Source organism: Microtus ochrogaster, chromosome 2, assembly GCF_000317375.1.
Source record: "Microtus ochrogaster isolate Prairie Vole_2 chromosome 2, MicOch1.0, whole genome shotgun sequence".
Lineage (NCBI taxonomy): Eukaryota > Metazoa > Chordata > Mammalia > Rodentia > Cricetidae > Microtus > Microtus ochrogaster.
The window spans coordinates 75,507,588-75,520,515 of NC_022010.1; the positions used below are offsets into that span (position 1 = coordinate 75,507,588).

A 12,928-nucleotide genomic window follows, 5' to 3' on the forward strand; every position below is an offset into this window, starting at 1 on the left:
GCTCTCCTCCCCACTCCCCTTACCCCCTCTTCACTCTCCTTCCACCCTTCACCATTCCTCTTCCAAGCTCACAATTGACTAAGGAGATGAATTCTATTCCCCCTCTACAGGGGTACCCATGTATGTCTCTTTTAGAATTCTCCTCATTTACTGGCTTCTCTGGGGTTGTAGACCATAGACTAGTGTAGGAGGAGGGGCCTCTTGTTGCTTCCTGTCTGCTCAGCCCTGAAATAATCACACAGAAACTGTATCAATTAAATAACTGCTTGGCCCAATAGCTCTAGCTTCTTATTGGCTAACTCTTACATATTAATTTAACCCATTTCTATCAATCTGTGTATTTGCTATGGGGCTGTGGCTTACTGGATAAATTTCCAGTAGGGCTACATGGCTTCTGTCTGACTCTGTCTACTTTTTACCAGCATTCAATATAGTTTTTCCTGCCTACCTATGTTCTGCCCTGCTATAGGTCCAAAGCAATTTCTTTATTCATTAATGGTAATCACAGCATACAGAGGGAAGTCCCACATCAGACTTGATTATCCTTTGCTTTGTGTCTAATATCCACTTATGAGTGACTACATACCATGTTTGTCTTTCTGGGTCTGAGTTACCTCACTCAAGATATTTTTTTTTAGTTCCATCTATTTGCCTACAAATTTTAAGATGTCATTGTGTTTTTACCACTAAGTAAAACTCCATTGTGTAAATATACCACATAGTCTTTATAAATTCTTTGGTTGAAGTGCATTGAGATTCTGGCTATTATGAGTAATGCTACTATGAACATAGTTGAGCAATTGTCCTTGTCGTATGACTATGAATCCTTTGGGCTGGAAATATGGCTCAACCATTAAAGGGTAGGCTCACAATCAAAAATTATGTGTTTAGGTTTTAAGAATTGTCATGTCATTGTATAAATTGAAATTTCATTTTAAAATAATCATTTTCATTTTATTGGTAGTCACTGACTTGATAATATTTCTTGCCCTGGTCTGATGTGGGATTACCCTCTATATGCTGTGAATACAATTGCTTAATGAATAAACCTGCTTTGGTCCTATAGCAGGGCAAAATAGAGCTAGGAGGAAAAACTAAGCAAATTGATGGTCCAATATGTGCTGACTACATCCATGTAAAACCTGAAAAAAATTTGGAAAGAAATTCTAGACACAAAAGAACAGAATTAAGAACGATTTCTTGGTAGCCATCATTTTTTTTTTCCTGCTGGGCTCTGTTTGCAGGCAGAGAGTAGGGGCTCTGCGGATTCTTTAAGAGAGGTCTTCCTGACTCAGTGGTAGCAGCAAACACTGTGTGGCTCTTTTAAGAAGGCTTCATGGTTCCTGCTAGTTACAGGAACAGCTCTGGCTCTTTCAGGAGGCCAAGCACTTGAGTGGAGTTTTGGGCTCGGGTGCTTGTATGGTAGCTCCAGGTTAGGAGGAAAGGAACTGAGAGCTTGCATGCTACTCAGTACCCTGGCCTGGGCTCGGGTCTGCTAGGAGTGCACAGGCAGGAGAGCATAGAGGATTCCCACGGCCATTCACAGAGTCATTCCCTGGCTGAGAAGTGCACTGCATGGCGGATTTAGCTTATACAGAGATTAAAAGGGTTTATATGCTGCACAGTGCTACCCAGAGTTGAGGTGGTAAGCATGGTTCACACCCAGCAATCCCAGAGTGGGCGGTAAGGTTCCTCTGCCTTACTGAAAGCCTGAGAGAGGCAGAACCAGCATTCAGGGTCTCTGTGACTAAGATGCTTACCATTTTAAAGTGTTCCTGGTCAAAATGATTATAGATACACAATAAAGACAGATTCAGACAGAAATAAATAGGTCATAGTGTGTTTACAAATGTATGTAGACTTGGGAGAGAGAAGAAGAGTATAATTATAAAAAGAAGTAACTAATTTCAAAAAATAAAACAAAGTCTTTAAAGAGACAGAGTACAGACAGTCATAGATTAAAGGAGTAAAGAAAAATAAGCCATGTAAACATGGAATATACACAGATAGTTTGGATTATGTATATTGTGCTTTCTTTGAAATTTTTGATTGGGAATGAGCTGCTAAGCTAAACATACATACATACATACATACATACATACATACATACATACATACATTAAAGGTATCTTGACTTCAAATTTTGGGTCTAAGGATATGTTGCTTTGGAAAAGAGGTTCTGATTTTGTTTCCACAGAGGATGAGAACCTGTGGATTCCTTCCAGACTAATATGGTTCAAAGAAACAAGAGCCCCTGAAAGGTTTGCGTAAACCTGCAAAATTACTTTGCCCAACAAAAAACAGGAAGCAGTTTGAAGAGAACCACACCCAAACTTCCTAAATGCTTGTTGATAAACATTTGTTTACATTTATAAGGGGGATATGCTATAGAGATGAATACTTTTCATTGACATGGATCTTGGTCTATTGATAAATTTAAGGTCAACTTTGTTATATGTATATTTCTGCTCTTGATTAAAGCATTGTGTTTGTGCAATTCATTTAAAGAGTAATTTATAGTTAAAAAATACAGATTAATAGATAGTCATTTATAATAGTCAAACTTGTAGTCATGTTAGTTAGGTATTTATATCTACAGAGACATATTTCAGATGGGTAAATATTCTCCAAATCTTTCAAAGATGTGCAGAATATGGCATTTAAAATGTGTTAAGAGCTTAGGACTTTTCATGACAGTGAGACACATCTGCTCCTGGCAGTACCAGTCTACTTTAAGAGGAAACTGGGAATTGAAGAAAGTCCTTATAGACTTTGCTAGTCATTTTGCCAAGAAATTGCTATTGCCTGGACTGCTTAAATGTATGCTATATGAACTGGACATGCAGAACCCACAGAAAAGTTACTGCTGAACATTCCATAAGATAGGATGGTCCTTCAGTGTACCTACTTCACAGAGGAAACTACCATACATTCTGCATGAATGAAAGCAGCTGATGGACGTTGCCATTACAAGGCAGAACAGATCTTCAAATTTCCTGCTTCATGGAAAAGTCTGCTGGATACTATGGGCCTGTAGGCTGAAGATGGATGCCTCAATGTTACAGAAGAACTTTGGGTAACTAAACAGGCAGTGAGGTATCTCTATCAATTCTAGAGTTTTGGAAGTTGCTTACAATGTACTTCTGGGGTCTTTGATGAAGTTGAGGAATAGATAGTTATAATTTTCCTTAGGTAAGATAAAGGATAAAGTAGATATAAATATTTGAACTCTAATTTTTTCTTGAAACCTGTTTTGTTGTATGTAATCTTGCTATGTTAAAGTTAAAACTTTTCTATTTATTTAGACAAAAAAGGGGAGGGGATGTGGGTTTCCAATCTATATGCTGTGAATATCATTGGTTAATGAATAAAGTTGCTTTAGTCCTATAGCAAGGCAGAATAGAGCTAGGTGGGAAAACTAAGTTGAATGCTGGGAGAAAATATATGGAGTCAAACAGATACTATGTAGCTGCTCCAGGAGACAGACATGTCAGAACCTTGCTAGTAAACCATGAGTCTTGTGGTTAAAATATAAAATAATAGAAATAAGTTAATTTAAGATGTAAGTGCTAGCTAGAAATAATCTTAAGGTATTGGCCAAGAAGTATTACAAATAATATAGTTTCTGTGTGATTATTTGGTGTCTGGGCCGCTGGGAACAAATGAATAGTCTTGGTCAACAATGGTCAATGCTGCTATTTATGTTTCTATTCATTTTCCTCTTGTGATGTATACCAACTGGAGCTGAGCACGACTTTAAAACCACAGAGAAGGACTGTTTTTCTATAAGGAGAGAATAATGTCTCTATTGATTTTAATTATCTTTATAACATTGTTGGTATCACTGGTTAGAAAATATTGGATAAATTCATTAGAAAAATTATTGACAATGCCCTGAGCCTTTTTTGATTGACTGGATGAGTTTATTAAGTTAAAAGAAAGAGAGTGGGAGGGAAGGTGGCAGAGTTAGGTTATATAGCGGGTTCTAGGGTAGTTTGGGATATTGCTTATATCCATATCTCAAAAAAAAGAAGAAAGAGGAGAATTAGGAGGGGAAGTAGGAAGGAAGGGGAAGGGAGGAGGAGAGAGGCAGAAGATAGATTTGCTGGAAGTAGAAGAAACTAATAAAGTTAAAACTTGCATTTGTCAATGATACAAATTTCTGAAGAGTAAGTTGATTGGGTGTTAACAGATTTTGTTATATACAACTGCTCAAACAACATTTTATGCTTTTTAATTTTATGGGTGCTTTTCCCCCTAGCTTTAGGCATTGTAGAGCCATTGGGACATATAGATTTTTACCCAAACGGAGGAAAACAACAGCCAGGTTGTCCTGCAAACCTTTTCTCAGGTACATTAAAAGTATTTTCATTCTTTTTTCTTTTATTGAAAATAGACTTTTTTCAGATGATATATTCTGAGTACAGTTATACATGATTCAAAATGATATGACAAAATAGCTTAACATTTTGCTATCATAATCTGTGGGTAATATTTTCATATCATATTTTTTGCTAATGACATAGAATAGTTATTGACAAGATATAAATTAAATTTATACAATTTAATACACATAGGTTACTAACATATGCTACATTTAGTAATGGATGAGGACTCTTTTTGTGTGGTTTTAACAATTTTAGTTCATTTTAAGCACAAACAGGAGTTTAAATTCATCTAGAAAACATATATAGCTAAATATCTTAGAATTTGAGTTTGATCCTTAGAATTTGAGTTTGATCTCACAATCTAGCACTTATGATGAACATATTACCACATATACATGGATTTTTCAACCGTGACCACTTGGTTGTACCATACATTAGTAATGAATGGCCTTTGACTGTGGAATCTAGCTCACTTCGGCACCATGGCAGGTTAACACATGGTCAAATGCCACCATGGCTCGAGAAGTTCAAACTAATGGAAACATGTATGAAAGATTGGAAGAGGGAAGTGAGATCAGCGAGTTGTAACATCACTTGTTTTCAGAGACATGTTTTACAATGGATCAAATGTTTAGGGGTATAGAGTTAGAAAGGAAAGACACTATAATAGTAATAGTATAATTGTAGCTGTGCACTTGTGTAGCCTGTTAAATTTAAACAGCCATTCTTTACATTTATTACTTTATGCAAATGTCTTATTTATTTCATGAGAAAATCATGCCCAATTTAATATTTTAATTGGTAAATATGTAACTATTTTGTAGTCAATGCTTTGCATGTAAAAGAAACACAGAATTTAATATAACTTAATGGTCAGTATTTCTTTAATTCTCTTGAACTTGATTTTATAGTTGTTTTGCTTGTTCTTCTCACCCTTAAGGAGTTAATTACATAAAATGTGACCATCAGAGAGCAGTTTACTTGTTCCTTGCATCTTTTGAAACAAACTGCAGTTTTGTCTCATTTCCTTGTCCCTCCTACGAAGATTACAAAAATGGTTTGTGTGTGGACTGTGGGAACCTTTCCAAAGACTCCTGTCCTAGGCTTGGTAAGGGAACTTATATTTACTAAAATTCCTTTTGAACATGAGTAACATCACTGGGGTAGTATTTTAGACTGGAGGCTAACTTGTGATTCATAAAATCTGCTAATATATTATGGTTTGGTGGAAATTACCAATGGGGATAGCAGTAGATTTATATTATATATTTCCTACCATTTTTCCTAAGGAATTTGTCAACCCCTCTTCCTAGGCATACAGGCAGAAATTTCTGTATTCCACATTCTTTTTCTTTTAATAGGAAATCTTAGGCCCAAGTGAAGAGATGTGCATCATAGCTAGCTTTACATTTGGTCTCAGCAGGTAGTCAAAAATTGCATGTGATTCATGCTTTCCATATCAGTAAGACATAGCAAGGACATTTACACTGGCATCTTTTGAAAATGAAAGTGAGCCAATGGAAAATACAGAAAAACAATAGATTCTACAAGAAGATAGGATTAAGTAGGAGGAGGTAAAGAGGATTAGGGTATGTCAATATACAATATATTATATATCAAATATATTTATAGTTATTATACATATGAATAAAATGTGAATGAATAAAAAGTAAATAATGTGTTCAAGTAAAAATAAAAAAAAATAGAGCTTTAAAGAATTTCAGACACTGTTCAGTATTTTCCAAAGAAAATATTAGGTCTCAGCATGGTGTAAACATATCAATATATGGTTAGTATTATGGAAGGGTTTTCCTGAAGTGTTTGCATGGTCAAAGAATCTCTAGGCATGGGACGGAAATGAATCCAGTGCATTAAGCTTTATTCAATGTTACTGAATGCTCATGGAGCGTCGCTATATGAAGCATGATCCATCCAGGATTTGTCAAATCCCCATTTCCATACATTTCTTCTGTCCACAAGACCTATAAGTAAAAAATTTCGTGTAATTCTCCCAATTAGGGAAATTTACTTATACTTCTAGATGGGATTGCTTTTCTGGTGGCATCATTTTTCCATCTGTGAGTCAAGGCAACTTATATAGATTGCTTAAGAGCACAAGGTTGAGCTGAAGTTAAAAATTCTGAAATTTAAGTTTTCTCTCTGTTATATGAACATTCAAAAGTTTTGAGGTAGATATAAAGAGGCACTTGGCATTATCTAATATGTTACTAATTTAGTATTCAGTATGCACAAATATAAGAAATACATTCAAAACATAGGATTTATTTTTTAAATTTTTATTTATTTATTTATTGAAAAAATTTCCGCCTCCTCCCCGCCTCCTCCCCGCCTCCCATTTCCCTCCCACTCCTCCCACTCTTCTCTCCCTCCCCCCACTCCTCTCCCCCACTCCTCTCCCCCTCCTCCCACTCCTCTTCCCCTCTCCACACTCCATTCCCCCTCCCTCTGGAGTCTGAAGAGCAGTCTGGATTCCCTGCCCCGTGGGAAGTCCAAGGTCCTCCCTCCTCCATCCAGGCCCAGGAAGGTGAGCATCCAAACAGGCTAGGCTCCCAAAAAGCCAGTTTATGCAGTAGGATCGAAACCCAGTGCCATTGCCCTTGGCTTCTCATCAGCCCTCATTGTCCGCTATGTTCAGAGAGTCGGGTTTTATCCCATGCTTTTTCAGTCCAAGTCCAGCTGGCCTTGGTGAGCTCCCAATAGATCAGCCTCACCATCACAGTGGGTGGGTACACCCCTCGCGGTCCTGACTTCCTTGCTCATGTTCTCCCTCCTTCTGCTCCTCATTTGGACCTTGGGAGCTCAGTCCAGTGCTCCAATGTGGACTATCTCCATCCATCGCCAGATGAAGGTTCTAAGGTGATATGCAAGATATTCATCAGTATGGCTATAGGATAGGGTCATTTCAGGTTCCCTCTCCTCAGTTGCCCAAAGTACTAGCTGGGGACATCTCCCTGGACACCTGTGAGCCCCTCTAGAGTCAAGTCTCTTACCAACCCTAAGATGGCTCCCTTAATTAGGATATATACTTCCCTGCTCCCATATCCACCCTTCCTTTATCCCACAAAAACTGGGAACTTGGGGGTGGGGTGAGATTGGGGGTAAGGGGAAATGGGGTGAGAAAAGTGAGAAGGGGAGAAAACATAGGATTTATATATGTATTTATATTATTTATATGCCTATTATTATGGCATAATACAATATTGTAGATGTAGGATAATTTTAGGTCTTCATGGAACTAAACTTCATGTTAAAATTTTATGCAACTCACTTATTCTGGTGAATTTGCTAAAAAGAGTTATGCAAAAACTTCTGAATATATAATTGTATAAAAAATGATACAAGTGCATCTCAGTCATACTAATTTATGTCAGGATCTGATAGAACTTTCAGAGAGTGTAGTGATTTTTGTGAATCTTGAATATGAGCTACTTTAAAAAATATTGTAAAGCATCTTACATATTTCCAGCATACTTTTTAATCTATACTTGATGCTGTCCATTGACATTTAAGAACTTTAGTGATCTAGAGAATTTGTGTGCTACTTGATGGAATTCAATTTCTGTGCCTATTTCTTAAATCTTAGGTAACCAAGCTAAACCTTGGTGGAAAGATTTGAAGGAAAAAACGGAAGGATGGCCTTTCAGGACCATTGCATTTTTGGATACTAGCAGCAAAAATCCATTCTGTGGTAAGTGGTTAGAATTTACATAAATGAACCATTATGCTCAAGCATATGTTATTTAGGGATAACTGAAACCTTCTTTATAATTAATCTTTAAGGATGAATTTGTCTTGCTTTCTAAACCTGTAAACTGAAGGGTCAAGTTACTTATTTTCAAGCCCACCAGTTAGAGAAGTGTAATAAGGCAGGCAATGTCAATCACGGCGAGAAAAGATAGAAAGACAATGCAGTCAATATTCCCAAGCCATTTTAGAATCAACCCAGGCGAGCTCCATTTAGTTTCAAGCCCTAGTTGGTCTTGATTTCTGCACTCACATCTGCATCCTTTTGATGTTCTTCTCCTTCTATCTTACTTCTCCAGCTGCTTTCTTCATCTTTCCTTCTTCAACTACTTCTTGCATCGAAACTTTATTTATAGTTCATAGTTTCAGTTTCCTCCACATATATGTTAAGTTCTCCATCTCTCACTCTTCATTATTAATATCTTTATTTCTAAAATAAAACCTACTCATGACTTTTCAGTAGTAATTTCGGCCAATTATTTTAAAAGCTTTAGTTTTTAAGCATTGTTTGTGGTTTTGTGTGTATGTTTTCATGTTCACATGTGTGTGTGTGTTTGTGTTTGTGTGTGTGTGTGTGTGTGTGTGTGTGTGTGTGTGTGTCCACACTCATGAATGCAGGTGCTCGTAGAGACCAAAGGCATTTAATCTCCCTGGAGCTAGAAATACAGGCATCGGTGAATCACTTGACATGTCTGCTGGGATTCCAACTCCTGTCTTCTGCCAGAGCTGTATGACTCCTAATCACTGAACAAAATCTCTCTAGTTCACTGTGAGCCCTTTTGTTTTGGAATAGCACTTCCCTGCATGTATCTACTTGAGGTATAACAGCTCAGTAGGCAATGAGATGATGATTAAAGTTGGCAAGGAAATTTAGTTGTATTTATTAATGATGTCATTAAGAGACTTACACTATTTAAATATGTCCTTGAAAAAAAAATGTTGTCTTATGTTATTTTTCTATTTGATTTTATATTTGTAGGGAAGTCACAATGTAGTGTCAATTTAACCAAATTATCACTGTACTCAAGACTGATGATTGACTGGCAGGTTTTTATTCTTCAAAATATGACTTTTAAAATGTTTTTTATAATGATGTGACTCATAGTATGTCTACCACAGTTCAGAGCACTCCCAAGAATAGTTGGGCAAAATAATCTCTAGTCAATAGGGAGAAAAAAATTAGAAAACTCAAAGTTTGGTGTTGCAGACGTTAGGGTAGGTGTGGTGGATGTGGGAAAAGCTAGGGGTGAGGATAAATGTGGTCAGAATAATGTTTCTGAAATTCTCGAAGAATTAGGAAAAATATTTTGGAAATAACCCAACAAGAAGTAGAATGCATTTTCCATTGATAAAATTATTCTCTCTGAAATTTTTGTTTGCATAAAACATGGGACTATCATGTGTGCCTGTGTGCATTTCCTGCATTTGTGACAAAACAAAATAAAGTTGTAATATAATAGGAATAATATTCTGCATTTTTATTTTGTAGCCTATTATTTTTCTCTCAGTATAGTTCCTTATAACAAAACTGTGAAGGATGGCTCAATTTCATTTAGTGTATTAAGCCAGCATGACCAGTTTTCACATCCGAGGCTCTATGAGTAAGTACCACTTTTTACTTACTTCTTTGAGAAATTAAGTGTTTGCTTATTTGCAGATCTACACATGGTTCAGTAGATAATGCAGAATTAATTTTCTAAATGCACAGGCTTACATATCATGTTTACCCATCATGTTCTAGTATTTCATTCTAAGGGAAGACAGTGAATATGTAACAGGCAGCTTGTGTTTCACAGCTCATGGTCACAAATGTTAGAGGAACAGGAGGAGCCATTTTTGTTATATATTTGACCCTCAATTCCAATATTTATCCTCACGATCTTGCTTGCTTATTTCCTCCAGATTTTATGAAATATGATTTTCGCAGTGTTGTAAAACTACAGTGACATCTAGAGTGGCACAAATTTAACATTTATAAAACTCCACACTACAAAGCTTCCAAATATATGTTGAAGTATCTTTTCCCTCAATTCCAAATGAATTTTTACATGTATATGACTGTATGTACATGTTTCTAATGTTACTTAAATGTCAAGTTCATTTTCAGCTCAAGTTTTCTGAATATCTTTTTAATCTTAGATAAATTCTTAAATTTTTTTCTCTTAAGCCAAAGAATGATATAAAGGGTTTTTTTTTTGTTTGTTTGTTTAAAATTACTGCTTCCAATGTACTGGTTCAAAGGGAAACTGCTTTCATGTCTGCTGATTAAATGAATAATAAACTTTATTTAGCTATTAATATGGCATAAGTTGGCTTCAATCTTTCCTGTTATTGGTGACTTTTGGGTTTTCAGGAGTCACAGTTGTTATCTCCAAAATTTACTGTCATTGCAGCTTAAGTAACAATAACATGAACTGGCCAATAAACTAAATGTAATGTGTGGTGAGTCTTGGATCTGGACATATAGTAACATACAGATTTATTCAGTTGTCATCTATGAGAGAGGAAAACCTCCCTGACTGGAAGCAAGTTTAGTTATCAAACAATGGTAACAGCCTCCTTAATGTTACAATGATATTAACATTTAATTAAAAATCTGCAATGACATAAAAATATAGTACATAGCCAAATCAAATAGTAGATGTGATATAGAACACAGAAAAATTTCAAATCTTGGAATTTATGAAGAAGATCAAAAGAAAAAAATACATGTTGACAAAAAACTAAAAAACTTCATAATGAAGTAAATCTAAGAGTTTCCATCATGGCTGCTATGATAATTCTCAGAAATGAAATACTGTGTCAACAACAGGAAAGTAAAAATTGAAATAAATATTTTAATATTTCATTACATAACTATAACTTTTAAATTAATAAGAGTCATTGCAGACAATATGGAAATGATAGTGTAAAAGTAATTTTCCTTCCCATTTTCACCTCTTTTCAGTCACTCAAAAAGATATAGAACATATATAAGAATTTTATTCTAAATTCCTTACTTTTATCAAGGTCCATGTTTCATTAAGAGAACATTTTGCCCAAGCTTGGACATTGATTATATATTGTATGTTATAATATCAACTGCTGCTTAGTAAATAGTTCATTAATACAGATCTCTTAAATTGTAAAAAGTTTTTGGATATATTACACACACATATATAGTCTACTGTTTATTCTTACCAGAAATATACTGTTTGCTTTTAAATTAATTCACTTATCCAGCACATAACTTATGAGTAAACATATCCAGGTGTTATAGGGACATCTGCACACTTAAACCGAAATCTTGTTATTGTTCAGAAGAAAGTCACAAAAGACTGGTGAAGGCTAATGCATAACTGAATCTGTGTGGTGAGCTGCACGATAGATTAGCACTTAATGTGCTGTCAGAAGGCAGAAAAGGAGTAAACACATTTGAAAGTAATACAATCCCATAAGCAATCTGGGAAAAGTTGCTTTTGGAAGGCTCAGAGAAGACAGAGTGACTAAACTCATAAATACACGTAGACCAACCTCCTAATACAGTTGCTCCAATTTTTTCCAGTAGGTAAGGAAATTTGTTCTGATTTACTTTGCAAACAGTGAAACACTGTGAAATAGTGATGGATTTTGCTCATATTCAGTCCACAAAAGGATAACATTATGGGGACATGTATATTTATGACAACATGTCAACCTAAGCTTGGCTATTGTTTTTCTATTAGAGCTATTTGTCATTTGAACTTTTCTTTGAACACTAGAAGAATCAAAGAATCTTGAAAGACCATGCCTTTCCCATTCAAGAACTGGAATGGGAATATTTACTCTTTATGCAAAATGCCCAAGATTATAGAGAAAACACTTAAAATCACCTATGACTGTTGCACATATGAATGCTGAACTTCTGTTTGCATTACACTTCCTCTACCTCTTCTTGCCCCTCCTGATCCTTCTTCCTGTCCCTTTCTTCCTTCGCTTCCTCCCCTCCCCATCCTACTCACCTGTTCTCTACGGGATCTGTAAACACTCTATGTTTTGGTTCATTGTTTTATTAGTAAATTGGACTTCACTGGAAATGTACTGGCTCCTGATTTTTGTACAGATTGCTCTGGGGTGGTTATTTTTTTAAAGTCACTTAAAAGTACTTGGTTATTACAGTATGATTTGAAGTGTAAGGTTTTATAAATTTAGGATTTTATTTATTTACTTTTAGTATACTGAGTGTGCATATTTGTGTGTGTGGTGGGAGGGGGGTACAAATGCTTCAGCTTGCACATGGAGGTCAGTGGATATATCATGGGTTTTCAGTCTCTGCTTCCATCATGTGGGTTCCAGGAATGAAACTCAGACTGTTAGGTGTGGTAGGCTTTACCCACTAAGCGATATCACCCACGCTCATGGTAGGTAGATGTTCAGATTATGGCAGTCCATCAGATGAATGATAGTGAGATTAAAGGAAATTTTAGAGTCTTTAGAAATGGCTATTGTATGTGAATGATAGACAGAAGAAACTAGATGGGTTCAGTGGCATAAAAACAAAGACCAAGAGAGAACCTATAGGTTCTAAGGATTCCAAATTTATGTGTGACAATTTATCTAAATTGGAAAATTGGGAAATGCAATGTAGTATAGAATACCTTCAAAGTTTGAACTGTAGATCCTCAAAAATATTCAAAACGCCATTCCGTACCAAACCATTATATGTGAAGTAGAGGGTTTTCTATGGGATGTATCTAATTTAAGCATTCAATAAATATTTGGATAGAGTACACTGGCAAGGAAGCATGTGGAACAGT

General features: G+C 35.8%; 1 protein-coding gene across 1 annotated transcript in view; it reads left to right on the plus strand.

Moving 5' to 3' along the window:
- The window catches only part of Lipi (lipase I), a 35,699-nt gene that overhangs the window by 17,573 nt on the left and 5,198 nt on the right, over positions 1-12,928 (plus strand). The window contains exons 5-8 of the mRNA XM_005345273.1: positions 4,262-4,351; positions 5,329-5,496; positions 7,993-8,097; positions 9,643-9,754. Of these exons, the coding sequence (XP_005345330.1) occupies positions 4,262-4,351; positions 5,329-5,496; positions 7,993-8,097; positions 9,643-9,754 (475 nt within the window). The remainder of the gene's footprint in view (positions 1-4,261; positions 4,352-5,328; positions 5,497-7,992; positions 8,098-9,642; positions 9,755-12,928) is intronic.